Source organism: Anomaloglossus baeobatrachus, chromosome 6 (genome assembly GCF_048569485.1).
Source record: "Anomaloglossus baeobatrachus isolate aAnoBae1 chromosome 6, aAnoBae1.hap1, whole genome shotgun sequence".
In the NCBI taxonomy this organism is placed as follows: Eukaryota; Metazoa; Chordata; class Amphibia; order Anura; family Aromobatidae; genus Anomaloglossus; species Anomaloglossus baeobatrachus.
In genome coordinates, this window is record NC_134358.1 from 19318786 (window position 1) to 19340588 (window position 21803).

At 46.8% G+C, this 21803-nt stretch overlaps 1 protein-coding gene across 1 annotated transcript; it reads right to left on the minus strand.

Annotated features, from left to right (window-relative positions):
- Positions 1 to 1376: 1376 nt before the first annotated feature.
- LOC142243901 (speriolin-like) lies at positions 1377 to 3703 on the minus strand. The gene is made up of 4 exons (XM_075316098.1): positions 3438 to 3703; positions 2722 to 2766; positions 2066 to 2208; positions 1377 to 1770 (listed from the first exon to the last, which is right to left on the minus strand). Exons 1-4 carry the CDS (start codon positions 3634 to 3636, stop codon positions 1390 to 1392), a joined length of 768 nt encoding a protein of 255 aa, XP_075172213.1. The 5' UTR covers positions 3637 to 3703; the 3' UTR covers positions 1377 to 1389.
- Between the last annotated feature and the right edge of the window lie 18100 nt (positions 3704 to 21803).

The window sequence follows — 21803 nt, forward strand, 5'->3', positions numbered from 1 at the left end:
ATGAATCTTCAGCTCAGCGAGCACTTACCTGCTCCAGGGCCCGCTGTCATCTTCCTGGCTCACGTGAGTATCTTCTTCTGACACCGGCTTCCATCGCAGCGCCCTCTGCGGCACCCTGCTGTGAGCTCTCCATGTGAAATCCACACAGCATTGGACGCAGCACAGAGGAAGGAGCTGATTGGCGCGCTTGTGACCCCGGAAGTGCAGGCGCTGGCAGTTCCGGGGTCAATCACCTCTCTGTGCCCGGCCACCGCAGTTTGTCTGCATTTGCATCTTAATTGATGTGGATACAAATAAATGGAGGTGCGCCTCTCCCCCCTCCCCCCTCCGAAAATACAGTGGATTTAATGGATATGTAAAAAAAAAATATTTTTTTTTTTTTTACTGCTAGAAGGTACCAGGAACGGGACCACGGGTGCCTAATGGTAAATACGGCCCTGCAGACAGTCATATGGTTTCTGGCCATAGAAGGTCACAGCATTTGCTGCACAGAATACTCTCTGACTTTCCATTGTTCCTGCTGTCAGTTTTCATTGGTATAGGTAGCTTTCCTGCTGGATTCATCTATCCCCCTTTTGGACGCAGCAGGAGCGCTCCTTCCATCCAGATGTTGATCATCAGCATTATTTTGGTGCTTATATATCCCTTACTTCCTTGCACTGGTGCTGGTGATATCACTCAGTTCATTCTAGCTCTGGTTACAAGCAGGTGGCTTGCACTCCTCTGGCATCATTGCAGAAAACATTGTTCAACTGCTACCTGTCATCTGTAGATAAGAAGTTCATGCATTTTCCTCCTGTGTGTCCTCCTTGTGTCTTCCTTTAGCGTTTAGTGAGGTTGACAAAGAGCTCATCCCATCCATTCCCTATTTAGGGTCCAGCACTAGGGATACCTAGGGTCAGGTATCCTGCTTGGCGCATAGGTGCGGAACCTATCAATGGTGGTCATGGACCACAGGGATCAGCGGTAGGTTTGGTCAGGGGTCACCATCTTCCCCATTCCCTAGACGCAGGGTTTCCCTTCCCTTTCGCTGTGGGCTTGGTACTTCCCCGTACCTAGCGTGACACATAGCCTCCTAAATATGTGCAAACATCCCATACACAAATGAGACAAAATCCACCACATACTCACCTTGCTCTCGTTCCCTCAGCGCTCTGCTCTGGTCTTTGGTGCATTGATGCTCCACACAGCACATGCGATCATGTGACGTAATCATGTATGCTGTCCCACACACTGATTGGTGGAAGACGGGGCCAATGGCAGTGGGGAGATCCACTGTCCTGTAAGTGTTTTTCAATCTAAGGAAAGATTCGATTTTGTGATCACACAACCAAGTCGACAACAAATATGACGACTGAAAGAAATAACTTGAGTCCTTCATTTGCACCTTTAATTGGAAGACTGAGTCACGACGGGTGACTGAATTTGAACTTCACTGGAGGGCAGACAGAACAGGGGCTTTCCATCTTTTTTGGCCAAATGTGCCAGGCATTTTAGGATAATCAGGATGTTCTTCACGCTATGACTTGGCATGCACTCAGTTATCATGTTGCTGAGGTATTGTGGGTCATTAATGGAGGGGAATTCTCTGGTTTCAATGTTTCTGTCCTTCATGATCCCATAGGTGTTGACTAGGGTTTCTGTAAAGTGGCTGTGCACTTCGGGGATATAGCCCAACATATGCAACTGTTCCATTATGTGATGGTAGCGAAGGTGCAGCTCAGATCTTAAATTTTCATTCACTTTGCCGGTCTGTGGATTTGTGGTCACCTGCAATCATGAAATATATTTTAAATACATCTTGGTTATATACAATAAATAGACCAAACATTTGCCATCTTTGGACATCATTTCAAACTTTATATATTCGTCATATCTTACAAAATATATACGTTTTGGACAAACTCTTTAGTTACATGAAGAAATCCGTTGTGTTTGAAGAACATATATAAAGTGAGAACATGGTGTCTGTAAACAAATAAGCCAATTACAACCCACATATTGACCAACATGCAGTATCTTCACCACCTTTACAATAAAAATTGTATTGTTTTAGCTTTTCCACCTGTATAATCCTTTCTGCTATATGAGACACGCGGTATCCGTAAAGCCGGTGTTGCTCCACAAAGATGGCAGCCAGAATTCGGCGGTCTAGTTGAAAGGCGATCTCACCCACAATGCGTTGACACTTCTTCACCTTTTCAGATTCTGCAAAAGATCAATAGGAAATTAAGGAAAGATGTATGAATGACTGAATGCATACCAACTTGAACTGGCGCTAAGTGCCTGTCCTATTTTACGGTAATCTGTGGACAAAGGGTGGGCAGAAAATAATGATCTCTGGGAGGTTATTGACCGTAATGGAGAGAATAGTTTTAGCCCATAACATACACTATGTGATCCCTGCGACCACGGTGCCTTCTGTCACTACTTCTGAGTACCATGAGATTGTGGCCTCTTGTAGACCTCTTGTAGACCAGCTGTTCTTGGCCAACAGTATACAACTACACCTGAGCACCATGATATTGTGGCCTCTTGTAGACCTCTTGTAGACCAGCTGTTCTTGGCCAACAGTATATAACTACACCTGAGCACCATGGGATTGTGGCCTCTTGTAGACCTCTTGTAGACCAGCTGTTCTTGGTCAACAGTATATACATACTAGAAGGAGATATGGTAAAGCATAGGGTTACTAATACAGATAGGATCATATCAACTCACCTACAGGAGGGCAGGAGTCGGTCTTTGGTTTTCTTTCGATATTGACTGTATTAATCACATAAATATGGAAAAAGTTTAGATTTTCACATTTGAGGTTTCCATACATCAATCTTCAAATCTTCATTAAAAAAGTGACAGCAACATTCTTAACTGAATTCTCAAAGAAGACGCACTATTGGACTATTCTACCTTCTTCGGAGGTAGAGATGGATCCCCTTACCGCTTGGACCCCAGTGCAGCTGCACAGGGTGCACCAATAATACGTCCACCCCTGGAATTGCTACCACTGCATCCCATTACAAAACTAAGCACCACTGGTGGTTGATGGTAGGTTGGGTGCAATTTAAGAGCTTCAAGCCATAAACCTTGACTTAGGAAGATCTGCCTAAACCAGAGGCCCTATATGACAGTAGCTTTTACTTCATGGCTTTCTGATTGTTACCAATGTAAGACAAGTTACTAGAACCAGACTGAATACAATATAGTTGTAGGAAACAAAATTTACATTAATATTCCAATACTTCTGGATATTTCTTGTCTCGAAGGAGAACCAACTGTCATATGTTTCCCTTACATTTGTACAGGTTAGGTCACCAATCTATAGTCTCCACAATTGTTTAGCCAAATTATGCCCATCACTTTAGGAAGCATCAAACATGAGGTCAGTACAATTTTTTGATTTGTGAGAAATCCCCAATGGGTAAACCCAGTCTTACCCTGGTGGTCTTTCTTGTGTTCTCCTGGTATTGGCAGGCGTTTAGATGACTTTTCATGGTCCTTTAAAGTAAGGCGAAGCTCCTTGTTCTCCTGCATAAATCCCATCAGTTTGCGCAGTTCAGCATTTTCCTTTAGTAGACGTGAACATTCAGCGGTTATGGCTTCCTGATCATTGCGACTGTTGGGAATAATGTCCATGGCGTCGTTTTGGAGAAGCTCCTGGTTAGATCTGAACAAGGTTTCTTTACCAGGCAAGTGTCTGTGTTGGAACACAGGTGATGTTAACATTCTATGCTGTGTGATGTCATCAGCCGCGTCGCTGGACCTCACCTATGACATCATCATTCATTGCAGCCAATGGGAGTTCACAACATTGGAACTATGGTGCACAACATCTCTTGTATATGTGTGAAAACATTACTGACAATATTAATTGGTCAATTTAATAAGTATAATTGCAGACAATTAAGAGATCAATGAATGTGAAGGTTTTTATTGTTTAGATTCTAATTTTAGGAATGTATAAAACTATAGTCTTCACATATAATGGTACAGAGCCTGTTAATAAATGCAATTCAATTGCTTGCTTAGACGCTATGCTTTATGTAAAGAATGGCTTCTATGTAGGTGCACTGAGTCATACACTTTGAACAATAAATGGTCCTTCATCCATAAGATTATATATATATATATACACATACTATATATATTTTTACATATATATATACAGTAATATATATATATATATATATATATACAGTGTTATTTTTTATATATATAATATATGAAGCTGAGAGTATGTATCTGTGTGTGTATGTGTATGTATGTGTGTATATATGTGTGTGTATGTGTGTGTGTGTGTATGTGTATGTATGTCTGTATATGTATGTATGTATGTGTGTGTGTGTTTACGTGTATGTGTATGTCCGCTAAAGGAATCCGCACCATCACATTTACAATCACAAAATTTTGCACAGCCGTCTCATTTGTCTCAGGGAACGTCATAGACTATGTTTTGTGAGGAAAATGTAACCCCTGCGGTTTACAGTTATTCGTCAAAAAACCTTTCTCCATTAAAGTCAATGGAGCTGCGATATACAGTGCAGCCAGAACTTCAGAAGAATATTGGCGTGTCACAATGCAGCCAGGGAAAGAGACAGACAGACAGAGACAGAAACAGACACAGACAGAGACAGACAAAGAGACAAACAGACAGGGAAAGAGACAGACAGGGAAAGAGACAAACATAGACAGACAGAGACAGATTGACAAAGAGACGAAGAGACAAAGATAGACATAAAGAGACAGACAGACAAGGAACGAGTCAGACAGGGAAAGAGACAGACAGGGAAAGAGACATACAGACACGGATAGGCACAGACAGGCAGAGACAGACAGGGAAAGAGACAGACAGAGACAAACAGACAAAGAGATAAAGAGACAGACAAGGAGAGAGAGAGTTACTATCCCGGGCAACGCCGGGTACTACAGCTAGTGTGATATATATATCGCCCCGGGCTGTCTAGACCCCTGGGTGGGCGTGTCCAACTGCCTGGTCACGCCCACTGGTGTGTCTTCCTTTCCCCAAGCGGGGGGTGACTAGGGTTTTAGGTTGGCTGTGTGTTTCCTAAGTGGGGTGTGGCGCCCTGTACAAGCCAGGACGTCACAGGTACTGCAACAACACACCCCACACCCCCGGTTAGGCACATCAGCGGCACACACAAATCCTTGTTGCCTCCCTCCAGGGGCTGATGTCCACACCGGGTGGGGCGGGGTCAGGTGGTTGACCCCGCCCATCGAGGAGTTCACAGTCCTGGAGGCGGGAAAAGGGTTCAGTCGAGTTTAGTTTTAGTTTTGGAGAGTGAAGTGGTAAAAGAGCTGACTGACCATGTCCAGGTACGTGGCCCGGGCACCAGAGAGCAAGGTTGTCAGACGGTGGTGACCGTCTGCAGGCGAGGCCGATTGACGCACAACCGTGAGGACTGGGGTCGGGCGGTGGCCGCCGGTACCGTATCGGGGAGCGAAGAAGAGCCAGCACCACTCGGCAGGGCCTATGGACCCCGACCAGGCTTGGAGTCGCCATTAAACCGGTCAAATCCATCAGCGACGGGAACCTCCGGGGTTCCTCAGGAACAAAGACCCGACTGAAGGCAACCGCTTAACCGTGAAGGGAAATACAGCTACCGCCACAGCTAGAGTTCCCAGGGCCAGAGCCTGCGGGCAAAAAGGGGCTCCTCTGGCAACACACACCGCTGGGGAGCGGGCTACCGGTGGGAAGCCATCGGGGCCGACAACACACCAAAGGTGCAGGGAGAGACAGTCACCGCCAACCTACCGGGAGTGACTACCGCAGCCGCCTGTGGGACCCGTCCATCCAGTCGTTTGTTTCACCAAAGACTCCGTGTACATTACTGGCTGAGTGAGTACCATTGTACCGCCTGGCACTGCGCTGCCCCCGCGACCCTGCACCTCCCCAACTCCCGCCATCCACCTTCCAATCCACATCACCGGGCCCCGGGACCACCAAATCCCACTACCCACGGAGGGGAGAGAAACATCTCAGCTGCTCCCTGTCATCGCTCCCGGGATACCCGTCCAGAGCAGCGGTGGTGTCCCAACCTCACCACAAACCGTGGGTGGCGTCACGGACTAAATCCCCAAACCAAACTACCCCTTTCACTCTCGGGCGAGGAGTCCCCGGATCCGGCCCACCGCTCGAGCCACCGAGCAACAGCAGCAGTAGCAGCCAGAACCGAGCCGCAAGCACTCTCGAGCAGCGCACCCCTAGCCCGCGACAGAGGGTTGTTGTTTTGTAGGGGCCTATCTGTGACTACCTGGTTTTACCAGGGCGTCACAGTAACCTTTCAGCTTGCGCTGCCTAGGGATAGTCCTGCCTGTCCTCCCTATTGAGGTATTGTAGGGTCATGGTGGCTAATGGTGGTTGGGGTGGGTCCTCCGAGTTGGTTTAAATTGGTCTCAGGGATTTCATGGAGTTATTGATCCCTTAATTTACTGGTTTGGTGGTGGTCTGGTGATTTGGGCGGAACCTGCGGCAATGGAATACTGTCACGCTCCCCGGGTCCCCTGCTCTGCTCCCCGGCTCACCTGCCACGCTCCCCGGCTTCCCTGCGTCGCTCCCCGGTTCCTCTGTCCGGTCTCCGCCGCTCCCCGGTCTCCAGCCTCCAGTGCCTGCGGTTCCCAGGCGTCCTGGTCCCCGCTCCCGGCGCCCGTCGGCTTCTCAGCCTTAGCCCGGCTCTGCTGCTTCCTCCTCACCGCTCCCTGCCCTGGCTTCTGGCACCCGGGCCTCGCGCATGCGCATTAGGGCGCGCGCGCGGTCATTGACCCTTTCTTAAAGGGCCAGCGTCCACTAACAGGAAATTGGGCACACAGGTAAAGGGTATAAAGGGGTTAAGTGTCCAAGTGGGCGGGGCCTGTTCTTCGTGTTTCCCAAGCTAGGAGTCAGGTCTCCTTGTGTTCCTGTGAGATACTCACCTCTCTCTCTTCTAGAGCCGATCCTGCCTCGCCATCTGGTCCTGCCGAATCCCGAACCCCGAACGCTGCCTATCTGCCATCCTGACAGTCCGTTCCATCTCTGATCCCTGCGGTGACCCGTCTTCTCGCTCCATCGGTTCCGGACTCCGCCTGACAACATCTCGGCGTCCGAACCTGAGCTCCGTCACCCGGACTACCATCAGTGACTCCGTGGTCCCAGGGACTTCTGCATTCTCCTCTTGTACACGGACTGACCTGCTACCTGTAGTGCTCCAGCTACCGGACCCCTTACCATCATCAAGGAGTTCGGCCCAGTGGATCCACCTCCTGGGTCTGCCCGTCCACCTGGCCCTAACAAATACCGGGTCCCGTTATTTGTTTTTTGTGGTTATTCCTCCCCCTCTTTTGGTATTGGTGCTCCCAAACTGGTGGTTATGGCTGGGAGTAAGTGTGGTTCAGGGGGAGGTTACTGATATCATTATTTGTAATCACCAGATTTAGGAGCGTCAAATACCCCACCCAATCTAAGTTATTCATGAATGTTTTGTGTTGTTAAATAAAAGGCTGCTGTAGCCATTTCATCCAACTTGGTGTCAGTGTATTATTTTATAGTTCATAGCGGGGGTTTTGGTGGGGAGGGGGTTCTAAGGTCGAGTTGTATCGGGGGAATGTCACCATAGCCTCAACTATACTAAAGTCATGGAAGCTGCAAGCAGACAAGAGGCTGACAACAGAGGTAATGAAAACTGCAGTCAGACAAAAGACTGACAACAGAGGTGATAAAAGCTGCAGGCAGACAGAAGGCTGGCAACAGAGGTGATAAAAGCTGCAGGCAGACAAGAGGCTGACAACAGAGGTAATGAAAACTGCAGGCAGACAAAAGACTGACAACAGAGGTGATAAAAGCTGCAGGCAGACAGAAGGCTGGCAACAGAGGTGATAAAAGCTGCAGGCAAACAAGAGGCTGGCAACAGAGGTGATGAAAGCTGCAGGCAGACAAAAGGCTGACAACAGGTGATGAAGCTGCAGGCAGACAAGAGGCTGGCAACAGAGGTGATGAAAGGTGCAGGCAGAGAGAAGGCTGGTAACAGAGGTGATGAATGCTGCAGGCAGACAAGAGGCTGACAACAGGTGATGAAAGCTGCAGGCAGACAAGAGGCTGGCAACAGGGGGGCGTGGCTTGAGCTTGATGGCAGGCAGACGTGCTCTGTAGGAGCTCTTGCAAGCTGAGGTGGCAAATAACATAGCAAAACCCACCTGGCACTCTCTAACATGCCGGGGAAGAGAGGCACAGCACCACAGACCGGACCACCAGCCCTGAGAAGCAGCAGCGCAGCAGTGGATCATCTGTTCAAAGGGGGGAAGCTCTCTCCGGTCTCCAGGCCTGCTCCAGTAATGGCACCTGCATCCATGAGGCAGGGGCCTGCAGCAATAGCAGCCGTCAGTGGTGGCAGCGGGACAGAAGTGACGGTGGCGATGCATAGCGTGCAGGTACAGGGCGGTACCGTCAGAGATCAGCTGGGACCGAGATCTCCGCTTTCATCACAGAGACCAGTGGTGCAGGGGTATACAGGAGGTGAGGCTGCTGCACAGAATACTCAGAAGGAGGGGGGCGGTGGAGTTCAGGCCCCACAGCAGAGCTTGATGAGCCAGGCTGGTGAAGAGAGCAGGAGTCTGGGCACTGATGGAGATATGCATGGGGGTAATGAATGCAGGGCCTCCCAGGCATGTCAGGAGTTGTCAGGCTCCCAAAGCAGTCAATCCCCACACAGTCAGGGGAACCAAAATGGAGGTCAGCTCACACAAGGAGTTAACCCAGGAAGCTCCACTGTGGATACAGAGTGCATCCTGCAGCTGCTGGCTGCTCTTCTCCCCACCAAACATGACCTGGACAATCTAGTTACTAAAATGGAGGCGGCACATGAGAGGGCTCTGTCCATTGTGAAAGGGGACATTGATGCTCTGGATACACGCACCACTGCAGTGGAGAATGATGTGTTTACACTATTTGAAAGAGTTAACACACTGGAGCAAACTCTATCCAAAGCCAGTACACACCTGCAAAATGTCGCCATCCTGTTAGATGATCAAGAAAACAGGGGGAGGTGAAATAATATTCGTTTAAAAGGCATCCCAGAAGAGATAGCAGCAGCTGCCCTCCTTAAGTCTGTAACTTTAATTTTCAACAAAGTGATGGGAGCTGCAGAGGACTCCACTTATGTGATCGACAGAGTCCACAGAGTGTTCCGCCAGGGGCCGGGTGACACAGCACAGCCGAGAGATGTTCTGTGCAGACTGCATTACTACACGGATAAAGAAGCCATACTGAGGAAAGCATGGGTCCATGGAACCGTCTCTTACAAAGGGTCTGAAATCAAGCTTTTTCCTGACATATCAGCCAGAACCCTGTATATGAGGCGTCAGCTCCTCCCTATTCTACAAAAAATTAAAGAGAAAGGAGCATCTTACAGATGGGGACATCCATTTCACCTAATAGTACGCCACAATGGAGACCAATATCTGCTGAAGCGGCCGGAGGAGGTGGAGGGTCTCTTCCAATTTCTTGATACACCGGCAGTAGAGATCCCTAACTGGCTACATATGGACAGACCCGCCGGGTTACCCCAAAGAAGAAGAGAAGGTGGACGCCGCCGTGCAAGACCTCAGAAGAGTTCCAGGGATCCCAAGCCGGACGGAGAATCTTCCCAGGAGGAGCCAGATTGAAGACTTGGGTCTGATTGTGGTTTTCTATCTTGTGGTGGGGGGAGCGGGAGATGTGGGAGGATGGCCCCTTATAGGCCGGACGCGAACTTAAATATTGGGTTAATTGCTACTTGAAATGTATTTGTCTCTCTTTTCTTGGGTGGCAGGGAGAGAGGTGGAGAGATTATTATTTCCCCTCTATGCTCTCTTTTATCAGTTTGTGTTCCTCCCTTTTCTCTCTTTCTCTCCCTCTTCTCTCTCTCTCTTCCCTCTCTTTCTCCTCTCTCTTCTTGCTCCTCCTTTTTTCTCTCGTCCCTTTCTCTCTTTCTTCTCTCGCTCTCTGCTCCGTCGTTTCTCTTTCGCCCCTTTTTCTCTCTTCCTCCACTCTCTCTCTTCTTTATCTTTTTCTCCCCTTTCTTCCCCTTTTCTATCTCTTTCGCTCTCCCTTTCACACCCCCTCTCTTTGTCTCTCTCTCCCCCTAAGGGGGTCTCACATGGACCCTTCAATTGATAATGTTGATGGATAGTCTGATAAACGTGTTGTTCTTCTAAGAAATGTGCCTCTCACTGCCCTGTCGTGTAACGGGGGGGGGGGTGAGACGTGGGTTTTCAGTTCACTATAATATTGTCATTTCTGCCTCGAGCTTGTTTAGCTTTTGCCCTTTGTCTTCCACGCACCCCAAGGGTGGTTCTCCCATCTGGAGAGCACCAGGTCTCTAAGTTCTTCAGAGACTGCATAGTTTTATTGTGTGAAACTTACTGGCCATTCCTTTAGGCCAGCTGTTACTGTTCATATTTTCTGTCTGCTAATACTTTTCGCTTTTTTTTTTTTTTTTCTTTTTTCTCTCTCTCTGCTCTTTCTTCTCTGCTGCTAGTTCTTTTTTCTACCTGATTCTTGATCTCCCCCCCCACCCGATCCTTACCCCACTTTCCCGTATCCGGTCAGTGTTTTGTAGGGGGTTCAACACTGTTCCTGACCCAACATGCATAAACCAGGGAACTCTGAGGTGAAATGTGGGACATTGAATGTGAAAGGTTTACATAGCCCGGGTAAGAGGTCTATCCTGGCAAATACGTTAAAAAAAATGGGGGTCCAAATTGCATTCTTGCAAGAAACGCATCTGTGCAAACATAAACCGTTTAAATTGACATCACGCTGGTTCTCTGAGGCGTATCATAGCTTCTCGCCGGACCCGAAGTCCCGAGGTACTAGTATTCTTGTCTCGCGCTCCATCCCTTGGGAATTCATGGACTCTCGCAGTGATGACAGGGGACGGCTATTGTTGGTGAAGGGCAGGATCGCTACGCATATTTACACATTAGCTTCTATATATCTCCCCAATGTGGGGCAAATTGATACCCTGGCCGGATTTGTTGAAACTATGGAGGATTTCGTGGAGGGGACACTCATTATGGGGGGGGGATTTCAATATCGCTCTAAACCCAGCTCAGGACACCTCCTCGGGGGCCTCTGCACATCCTACATCAGCCCTCCGCAGGCTGCGGTACTTATTACCTGAGCAGCAGCTAGTGGACACATGGAGATTGTTACACCCGTCTGACAGGGACTACTCTTTCTATTCAAATGCACATGGGGTATACTCCAGATTGGACTACTTTTTTGTAAAACATAAAGACCTCGAAAGGATCTCCAAAGCCCAGATAGATAGCATAACATTCTCTGACCATGCACTTTGCACTGTGTCTATGGTGCTACAGTCTCCGTTTCCACAGCAGTGGCAATGGAGACTGAACACTTCCCTACTAGAGGACCCTGAAAGCCTTCAGTCAGTACAGAACTCCCTGACTGAATACTTTACGTTGAACGCGGGTGGGGATACATCACCAACGACGGTCTGGGAGGCCCACAAATGTGTTATTCGAGGGGTTCTCATACAGCAAGGGGCAAGAAGAAAGAGGGAAAGGGAACTAGAGGTCAACAGACTGCTAACACAGCTGAGAGATCTGGAGACACAACATAAGCAGATGCCCTCGGCGGAGGTGGGGGGAACCTTATTCAAAGTCCGGGACGAACTACGGAAACTACTCAACAGCAAGGCAAAAGGGGTCCTCAATAGATGCCGTAGACATTTTTATGAATACGGGAACAAGTGTAGCAAGACATTAGCGAGAGCACTCAGACAACAACAGGCGACAACCTTTATATCAAAAATTTCCCCTACACACCCTCAGGGATCAATATTACATTCTTCGGCAGAAATTGCGGAGACGTTCCAAAAATTCTATGCATCCTTATATAATTTAGAGACATATGACCCCACTTTGTCAAAATCATCTATTAAAAGTAAAATTTCAGAGTACATCAGAGAAGCAAAAATGCCGCGGTTGACAGACTCCGAGATAGCCGCATTGGAAACTCCAATTTCAAATCAAGAGCTGGTGGACAAAATAGGGTCATCCAAATCGGGAAAGGCACCTGGGCCTGATGGACTCCCCCTCGTATACTACAAAAAACTTAAGGAGATTATATCCCCACACCTCCTGTCAGCCTTTAATTCTAGGGCTTCAGAGGGCTCAACTCCAAATGCAGATTCATTGAGAGCACACATCACGGTAATACCTAAGATGGGGAAAGACCCAACACAATGTGCTAGCTATCGCCCGATATCCCTGTTGAATGTGGATACAAAATTATTTGCTAAAATCCTTGCAAGCAGGCTGGCACCTCTGATCTCTCAAATAATCCACCCAGATCAGGCAGGGTTTATGGCGGGTCGTGAGGCACGTGATAATACAGTTAAGGCCATTAATTTGATATATAAAGCTAAAAGTGGGGGTCTACCCTCTATCCTGCTATCAACTGATGCCGAAAAGGCTTTTGATAGAGTGGATTGGACCTTTATGGAAGCCACGCTCGGGTGTCTGGGGTTGGGAAGTGGAATGATGGGTTGGATCATGTCTTTATACTTGGTACCCTCGGCGAGAGTCCGAGTGAATGGAATTCTGTCGGACCCATTTAAAATATCTAATGGCACCCATCAGGGATGTCCGCTGTCTCCCTTAATCTTCATCTTGACGCTAGAACCCTTCCTCAGACACGTACGAGCCAACTCAGATATTGCGGGTATTGGGGTGGGCCATGTTACGCACAAAGTAGCTGCATATGCGGACGATCTCCTGTTTTTCGTTTCAGCCCCCAAGATCTCCCTGCCCAACTTAATGAGGGAATTCCGGAGATACTTCAGTTTATCAAATTTCAAGATAAATTTCACGAAATCTGAGGCCCTTAACATAAATCTCTCATCCAAAGAGGTGGAAGAGTTGAAGGGATCGTTTAAGTTCCGATGGGCATCCCAATCTCTAAATTACCTGGGGATACGGCTGACTGGGGATCTCGATCTGCTCTACTCTCAGAATTTCCCGTCTCTGCTGTCTTCCATTAGGCGAGACTGTGACAGATGGGGGAATTCATTATTCTCTTGGTTTGGCAGAAGCCAGATTTACAAAATGAATATCTTACCTAGAATTCTATATCTACTGCAGGCGCTCCCAATCAAAATACCCTCAGGATTTTTCAAATCTCTGGAGTCCATTCAGTCCTCCTTCATTTTGGCAGGTAAATCGGTACGAATAAAAAGAGCTATTTTGCACAGGACCAAGTGTAGCGGGGGGATTGGGCTGCCAGACATGAGAAGGTATCATTTAGCAGGTCATCTAACTAGAATGATTGATTGGTGCAGGAACGGGTCTCAAAAGGCTTGGATACAAATTGAACAGTCCTTTTCCCCAATTCCCCTCAACAAATTGCCATGGGTGCTCTCGGAGGTCCCTGCAAGCTTCAAAACACATCCAACTATCGGGTCAACTGTGAAATACTGTAATACGGGGAAGGTGCAATCAGAAATGTTACCCAGGCAATCGAGCTTGACGCCAATCCTGAGCCATCCTGCCTTTGAGCCAGGCAGAGCGGATCCAGTTTTTCAGTCTTGGGTTCGGGGCGGGGTGGATCGGGTAGAGGACTTTGGAAACCGGGACATCTGGCCGTCGGTAGAGGGATTGGCAGCTAAACAGGATCCCAGCTCACTTGGTCATTGGAGATGCTTGCAACTGGCACACTTTTTCAGTAGCCTTCCAGCCAGATCCCTCTTTCAGCGACCCAAGACACAGTTTGAACAAATATGTATGGGACCAGGCACGATACGGCATTCTCTTTCGGCAGTATATTCGCTCTTATCTTCGCCCCCGGACCAACAAATCCCCCCTTTTGCTTCACAGTGGGAACGGGATCTGGGAATCCAGCTGACACCAATACAGTTGGAAAGGGTCTTCAGATTGGCGCACACATCCTCCATCAGCTCCAGGTTTCAAGAGGCTAGCTACAAGCTGCTAACCAGATGGTACAGAGTACCTTCGAGGTTACATGCGATGTTCCCAACGGTTAATCCCATGTGCTGGCGGTGTGGCACAGCAGAGGGCAACATTCTACACGTGTTCTGGGAATGTGAGGCGATCCGGCCCTTCTGGAGGGGAGTGTCTGATATCATTTCACGGGTGACGGGTGGAGAGGAGGAATTGGGACCTGCTACCGCCCTGTTACATCACTGCGGGACTTCTGAAAAAATATACAAAAAATCTCTGAGGAAATTCCTCATCATGGCGGCGAGAGTGTGCATCCCAGAGAGATGGAGGAGCACGGCACCCCCCTCGCTGGTTCAATGGATCAATAAGGTCAATGACCTCATGTATATGTAGGATCTAACTTCATCATTACACAACTCATATGAGAAATTTTGGGCCACGTGGAGGGAGTGGATGGACTTCCAGCACTCGGAGGACTATGGTGCTCTGGTGGGCAGTGTTGAGGCGGCTGAGGGAACCACAGAAGGTAGTACATAAGCGGATCCCCAGACCCCCCCACCCCTTGTTACCCTCACCTGGCCCCTCCACCTCCCAGCCCCCCCACCACCCCTTCTTACCCTCACCTGGCCCCTTCACCTCCCAGCCCCCCCCCACCCCTTCTTACCCTCACCTGGCCCCTCCACCTCCCAGCCCTCCCCCCCCACCACCCTCCTCCTTTTCCCCAGTTTCTCACTCTTTTCTATTCTTTGTTTTATTTCTCTTGCTTTCTTTCTGGTCTTTTCCTCTTTCGCTTCTTACTATTCTTGGTGAGTTACGTATGTTACCTGTTAAATGTGAATTTATTCTTTGAAAAAGCTAGATGGAACCTTGAATGTCTATACACCTGAAAGGGGGCATTTGCGGGAACATTTTCTGTCACAATGTAAAAAGGTAAAGTGTGCCTTATGCCCTATTTTTTGGTGTGTTGAATGTATCTTACAAAGGTCCATTTGATCTTAAGAACTGTTACGTGTACTGTTAAAGGATTACATTTATAAATAAAAGAATTTAAAAAAAGAGGATGGCAACAGAGGTGATGAAAGGTGCAGGCAGACAGAAGGCTGACAACAGAGGTGATGAAAGGTGCAGGCAGACAGAAGGCTGGCAACAGAGGTGATGAAAGGTGCAGGCAGACAGAAGGCTGGCAACAGAGGTGATGAAAGGTGCAGGCAGACAGAAGGCTGGCAACAGAGGTGATGAATGCTGCAGGCAGACAAGAGGCTGACAACAGGTGATGAAAGCTGCAGGCAGACAAGAGGCTGGCAACAGGTGGTGAAGCTGCAGGCAGACAGAAGGCTGGCAACAGAGGTGATGAAAGCTGCAGGCAGACAGAAGGCTGACAACAGAGGTGATGAAAGCTGCAGGCAGACAAGAGGCTGACAACAGAGGTGATGAAAGCTGCAGGCAGACAAGAGGCTGGCAACAGAGGTGATGAAAGCTGCAGGCAGACAAGAGGCTGGCAACAGAGGTGATGAAAGCTGCAGGCAGACAGAAGGCTGACAACAGAGGTGATGAAAGCTGCAGGCAGACAAGAGGCTGACAACAGAGGTGATGAAAGCTGCAGGCAGACAAAAGGCTGACAACAGAGGTGATAAAAGCTGCAGGCAGACAAGAGGCTGACAACAGAGGTGATAAAAGCTGCAGGCAGACAAGAGGCTGACAACAGAGGTGATGAAAGCTGCAGGCAGACAAGAGGCTGACAACAGAGGTGATGAAAGCTGCAGGCAGACAAAAGGCTGACAACAGAGGTGATAAAAGCTGCAGGCAGACAAGAGGCTGACAACAGAGGTGATGAAAGCTGCAGGCAGACAAGAGGCTGGCAACAGAGGTGATGAAAGCTGCAGGCAGACAAGAGGCTGGCAACAGAGGTGATGAAAGCTGCAGGCAGACAGAAGGCTGACAACAGAGGTGATAAAAGCTGCAGGCAGACAAGAGGCTGACAACAGAGGTGATGAAAGCTGCAGGTAGACAAAAGGCTGACAACAGAGGTGATGAAAGTCGCAGACAGGAGGCTGCAATCACATGTGTTTTAAGCCGCAGGCAGACAAGAGGTTGGTAGCAAATGTACTGGAAGCTGCTAGCACACAGAAGTTTTGGAGACTGCAGACAGGCAGTAAAGGTCTTGAAGAAAAGAGAATTGTAGCAGAGGTACTGGAAGCTGCAGACAGACATGAGGCTGGTAGCAGAGGAGTGGAAGCCACAGACAGGAGACTGTAGTAGAGGTACTGGAACCCGTTGACAAGAGATGTTCTGGATACCACAGACAGGAGACAGAGGACCTGGAGACCACATACAGGGAGCAGAGGTACTGGAAGCTGCAGGCATACAGGAGACGTTCTGGAGACCACAGACAGGAGACAGAGGTCCTGTAGACACAGACAGGGAGCTGAGGTACTGGAAGCTGCATGCAGATATGAGACATCCTGGAGACAGGTAGCCATTCACAGACGTGCACAGGTGTGTGTCTTGGTGAGCCTAATATACACCCAGGAACGTGATCAGATCGGAGCACACCAGGGCTTCTGCAGAACCCGACATGGAGCACAACAGAGTTCAGCATAGCCGGAGAAACATTGTGGTTTTATTTTCTTTTGCTTCCTGCTTGGCAGTCCCTCTTGCGATGCCTGGCTATATAGTATCATTTCTTCCAGTCCTGAGAGTCCCGTATTTGTGGTCTAGCAAACCTCACAACTTTTGAAGAACAGAAACAAATTTTGACCACACCCCTAACCAAACCCAAGCCACACCCATTTGTCAGTTCATTCATTCATAAGTGCCAGAACTTTCTCATATTTATGTAAGCATCACTTCACACGTTTTTGTGTTTATAAAGCTGTGTTCACACGTTGCATAAATCTGGGGTTTTTTGTTTCTGTCGATGTCTCCACCAAACTACGCAATAATAATCTTCTCTGTTATTCCATTTTTGCTGCATTTTTTCTACATTATTTCATGCGTTTTTGAGTCAGATGTGAATCTGCATTTATTAGTGTTTTTTTATAGGACAGAAAAGCTCGGATTCTGCTCTTATGAAAGTATCTGTAGTTTTTTTCTGCATTTTTTAAGCTCCATAAGTTGTATTTTAGAGGATTTTTTTTATTATTGATCAACAACTATGTTCTCAATCCTCCCAAAAGACTTATAAATATCAAAGCTTAATATTTTTGGCAGTTGGAGGTTTTTTTTAGATTTGGCGATCTTAGGAGGATATGTGTTTGTGCAGGTAACTATTACTGTGCAGAATTATTAGGTAACTTAATAAAAACCAAATCTATTCCCATCTCACTGGTTTATTTTCACCAGGTAAACCAATATAACTGCACAAAATATAGAAATAAACGTTTCTGACATACAAAACCCCCAAAAATTAGTAACAATATAGCCCCCTTTCTTTCTGATGACACTCAGCAGCGACCATCCATAGATTCTGTCATTGCTTGATCTGTTTACGATCCACATTGCGTGCAGCAGCCTCCACAGCCTCCAGACACTGCTCCCAGAGGTGCACTGTTTTCCCTCCCTGTAGATCTCACATTTTATGAGGGACCACAGGTTCTCTATGGGGTTCAGATCAGGTGAACAAGGAGGCCATGCCATTATTTTTCCATCTTTTAGACCTTTACTGGCCAGCCACGCTGTGGAGTAGTTGGATGCATGTGATGGAGCATTGTCCTGCATGAGAATCATGTTTTTCTTGAACGATAGCGACTTCTTCCTGTACCACTGCTTGAAGAAGTTGTCCTCCAGAAACTGGCAGTAGATTTGGGAGTTGAGCTTCACTTCATCCTCAACCCGAAAAGGTCCCACAAGTTGATCTTTGATGATCCCAGCCCATACCAGTGCCCACCTCCACCTCGCTGGTGTCTGAGTCGGAGTGGAGCTCTCTGCCCTTTACTGATCCAGCCTCGGCCCATCCATCTGCCCCATCAAGAGTCACTCTCATTTCATCATCCAAAAAACCTTTGAAAAATCCATCTTCAGATATTTCTTGGCCCAGTCTTGAGGTTTTATCTTCTGTTTCTTGGTCAGAGGTGGTGGTTTTCAGCCTTCCTTACCTTGGCCATGTCCCTGAGTATGGCACACCTTGGGCTTTTTGATACTCCAGTAACGTTGCAGCTCTGAAATATGGCCAAACTGGTGGCAAATGGCCTCTTGGCAGCTTCTCGCTTGATTTTCCTCAATTCATGGGCAGTTATTTTGTGCCTTTTTTGCCCAGCACGCTTCTTGCGACCCTGTTGGCTATTTGCCATCAACGCTTGATTATTCGGTGATCACGCTTCAAAAGTTTAGCAATTTCAAGACTGCTGCGTCCCTCTGCAGGACATCGCACAATATGGACTTTTCAGAGCCCGTCAAATCTCTCTTCTGACCCATTTTGCCAAAGGAAAGGAAGTTGCCTAATAATTAAGCCCCCCTTATATAGGGTGTTGTGTCATTACACTGCACCCCTCCTCATTACAGAGAGGCACATCACCGGAGTTAGTTCATTGGTAGTTGGCTCTCAGCCTATACAGCCTGGAGTAGGACGACATGTATAAAAAGCATCATGTGATCACAATACTCATTTGCCTAATAATTCTGCACACAGTGTAGAAGCCTCTAGAGAAAAAAAAAATAAGCACCAAAACCGCAGATTTCAGCGGCGTCTTTACATGAAATCACATCCACTTTGCTTGTACAATTACACACAGCAGAATTTATGTGCAAAGAAACAGCAGAAAAAAACGGCATTTATGCTACATGTGAACATGGACTAAATGTCCAAGCAAAGTGGATGAGACGTCATGAAATCTCCGCTCGCTGAGCGTCTAAAGACTCTGCTGAACTCTGCAGTTTTGGTGTTTTTTTTCCCTCTTCTTTGTGGAGCCTGAAAAAAAAATGCAAGCAAAAATAATGCCGTTACCTTTTTAATTCAGAATCAAAGCTTTTCTGTAGTATTAAAATGCATTAATACCCCAAATTCACATCTGCACCAAACGTATCAAATGTCGGGGAAAACGTATAAAAAATGCAAGAAACACGCAGTAATCAGAGAAGATTGTTATAGCGCTATGTGGTGCGGACACCTGCAGAAAAAATGCTGCATTTTTTACGCTACGTGTGAACACGGCCTCAGAGATACATTATTATTACATTTTTTGGGGTTTAATAGAGAAAAATAGTCGCGTCATTTTTTTCCCGCCATTTACCGATCTCCATAAATAATCTGATCGCTGTGTTGTTCGGGTCGTTACAATTACAGGGACATCAAATATGTCCATATTAATTGCTGATTTGTTTATTACTTTCTAAAAAAAAGCACAATAAAAATTACTTTATTCTTATTTTTTTATTCTTTTTAGTAATTTTATTACAAGAAAAAAAATCTGTTTTTCTCTCCCTGTAGAACACAGGACACAAAGACACCGCTCTGTACAATGGATTTATATGTCCTGTGTAATCTGCTGTGGAGGAAGAGGCTGCAGCTTCAACTACATCAAATCCTTCCTCTGCCATCATCAGTGCTAGTGGCTCTACAGCTAGGGCTGCTGGAACATGTTTGAAAGTTGCTTGTTTGATTCCAAAAGTGGGGGAATATAAAGAAACTTTTTTATATATATTTGTATTTTTGTCTTATTTCTTTTTTGTAGTTTTATTGGAACAAAAGAATCTGAATTTTTCCTTTACCTACATAGAGATACACTATACATCTATCTATATCTCTATGTAGCTGAATAATCTGCTCCTGGCTTCTTAGCCCAAATTCTCCCATGCATGGTGCACGGCCCATTGTGAGCTGCTTGGAGAGTTTGAATGGCTCACACTGGGGGCATCAGCATTATCAGATGTAGTGCGGCTGAACCCACCAAACCCAAACTTCAATAGTTCTATTAATAATAATTGTATCACTTAATATTGAGAGAAGTAAGCATGCTGACACCCCACTATATACAGTATGAGCCTATATAGAATGAACCCTCACACAGCCCCCTATATACAGTATAAGTCTCCGTATAGTCCCCTACATACAGAATGAGCCACACATAGCCCCTATATTTCCATTATTAGACCACCATATAGCCTCTCTATGTACAGTATGAACTCTCACATAGTCCCTTACATACAGTATGAGCCCCCACATAGCCCCCTTTGTATACAGTGTAAAACCCCACATACCTCCACTGTTTTCCCTCACACAGCACCTCTATATATAGTGTGACCCCCCCACATAGAACCCCCTATATACAGTGTGAACCCCACATAACCCCTCTAAATACAGCTTCCCAAATACAGCGTGATCCCCCGCATAGCCTCTCTATATACAGTGAGCCTCCACTTAGCCTCCTATATACATTATAAGCCCCCCACATAGCCTCCCTAGTTATATTATGAGCCCATATAGCCTCCTAAATACAGCATGAACCCCTTACATAGCCTCCTATACATATTATGAGTCCCACATAGCACCCTATATACAGTATGAACCACCACATAGCCCCCTTCATACAGTATGAGCCCCCACATAGCCTTCTATATACATTATGAGCCCCCACATAGCCTTCTTTATACATTATGAGCCCTCACATAGCCTTCTATATACATTATGAGCCCCCACATAGCCTCCTATATACAGTATGAGACCCACATAGCCTTCTATATACAATATGAGCCCTCACATAGCCTTCTATATACATTATCAGCCCCACATAGCAACCTATATACATTATGAGCCCCCACATAGCCTTCTATATACATTATGAGCCCTCACATAGCCTTCTATATACATTATGAGCCCCACATAGCACCCTATATACAGTATGAGCCCCCACATAGCCTTCTATATACATTATGAGACCCACATAGCCTTATATATACATTATGAGCCCCCACATAGCCTTCTATATACATTATGAGCCCCCACATAGCCTTCTATATACATTATGAGCCCCCACATAGCCTTCTATATACATTATGAGCCCCACATAGCACCCTATATACAGTATGAGCCCCCACATAGCCTTTTATATACATTATGAGACCCACATGGCCTTTTATATACATTATGAGCCCCCACATAGCCTTCTATATACATTATGAGCACCCACATAGCCTTCTATATACATTATGAGCCCCCACATAGCCTTCTATATACATTATGAGCCCCCACATAGCCTTCTATAAACATTATGAGCCCCCACATAGCCTTCTATATACATTATGAGCACCCACATAGCCTTCTATATACATTATGAGCCCCCACATAGCCTTCTATATACATTATGAGCCCCCACATAGCCTTCTATATACATTATGAGCCCTCACATAGCCTTCTATATACATTATGAGCCCCCACATAGCCTTCTATATACATTATGAGCCCTCACATAGCCTTCTATATACATTATGATCCCCCACATAGCCTTCTATATACATTATGAGCCCCCACATAGCCTTCTATATACATTATGAGCCCTCACATAGCCTTCTATATACATTATGAGCCCCCACATTGCCTTCTATATACATTATGAGACCCACATAGCCTTCTATATACATTATGAGACCCACATAGGCTCAAATATACATTGAGTTTATATATAACCTCCTTTATACATTACAAGACCTCACATAACCTCATGTATACATTATAAAAGCCTCATACCCCCTATATACTGTATTGGCCCCCACATAGTGTCACGGGTGACAAACAGTCAGGGCTGTATTTTGCCTTCGTGCTGCCCTAGGCACTTTAAGTGGTCGTGCCCCTTAGTGACAACGTAACACTGAGTTTTCGCACACGACATCTGTTTAAGGCAGATCTACTCTGTAAA

Bases quoted from the DNA above. Each gene is read 5' to 3' on its own strand.
- LOC142243901 (XM_075316098.1), bottom strand. From the start codon at position 3,636: ATGGACATTATTCCCAACAGTCGCAATGATCAGGAAGCCATAACCGCT. The intron at 2,767-3,437 runs GTAAGACTGGGT...TGATTAATACAG, and splicing joins ACACAAGAAAGACCACCAGG to TCAATATCGAAAGAAAACCA. The intron at 2,209-2,721 runs GTGAGTTGATAT...GATCTTTTGCAG, and splicing joins CGACTCCTGCCCTCCTGTAG to AATCTGAAAAGGTGAAGAAG.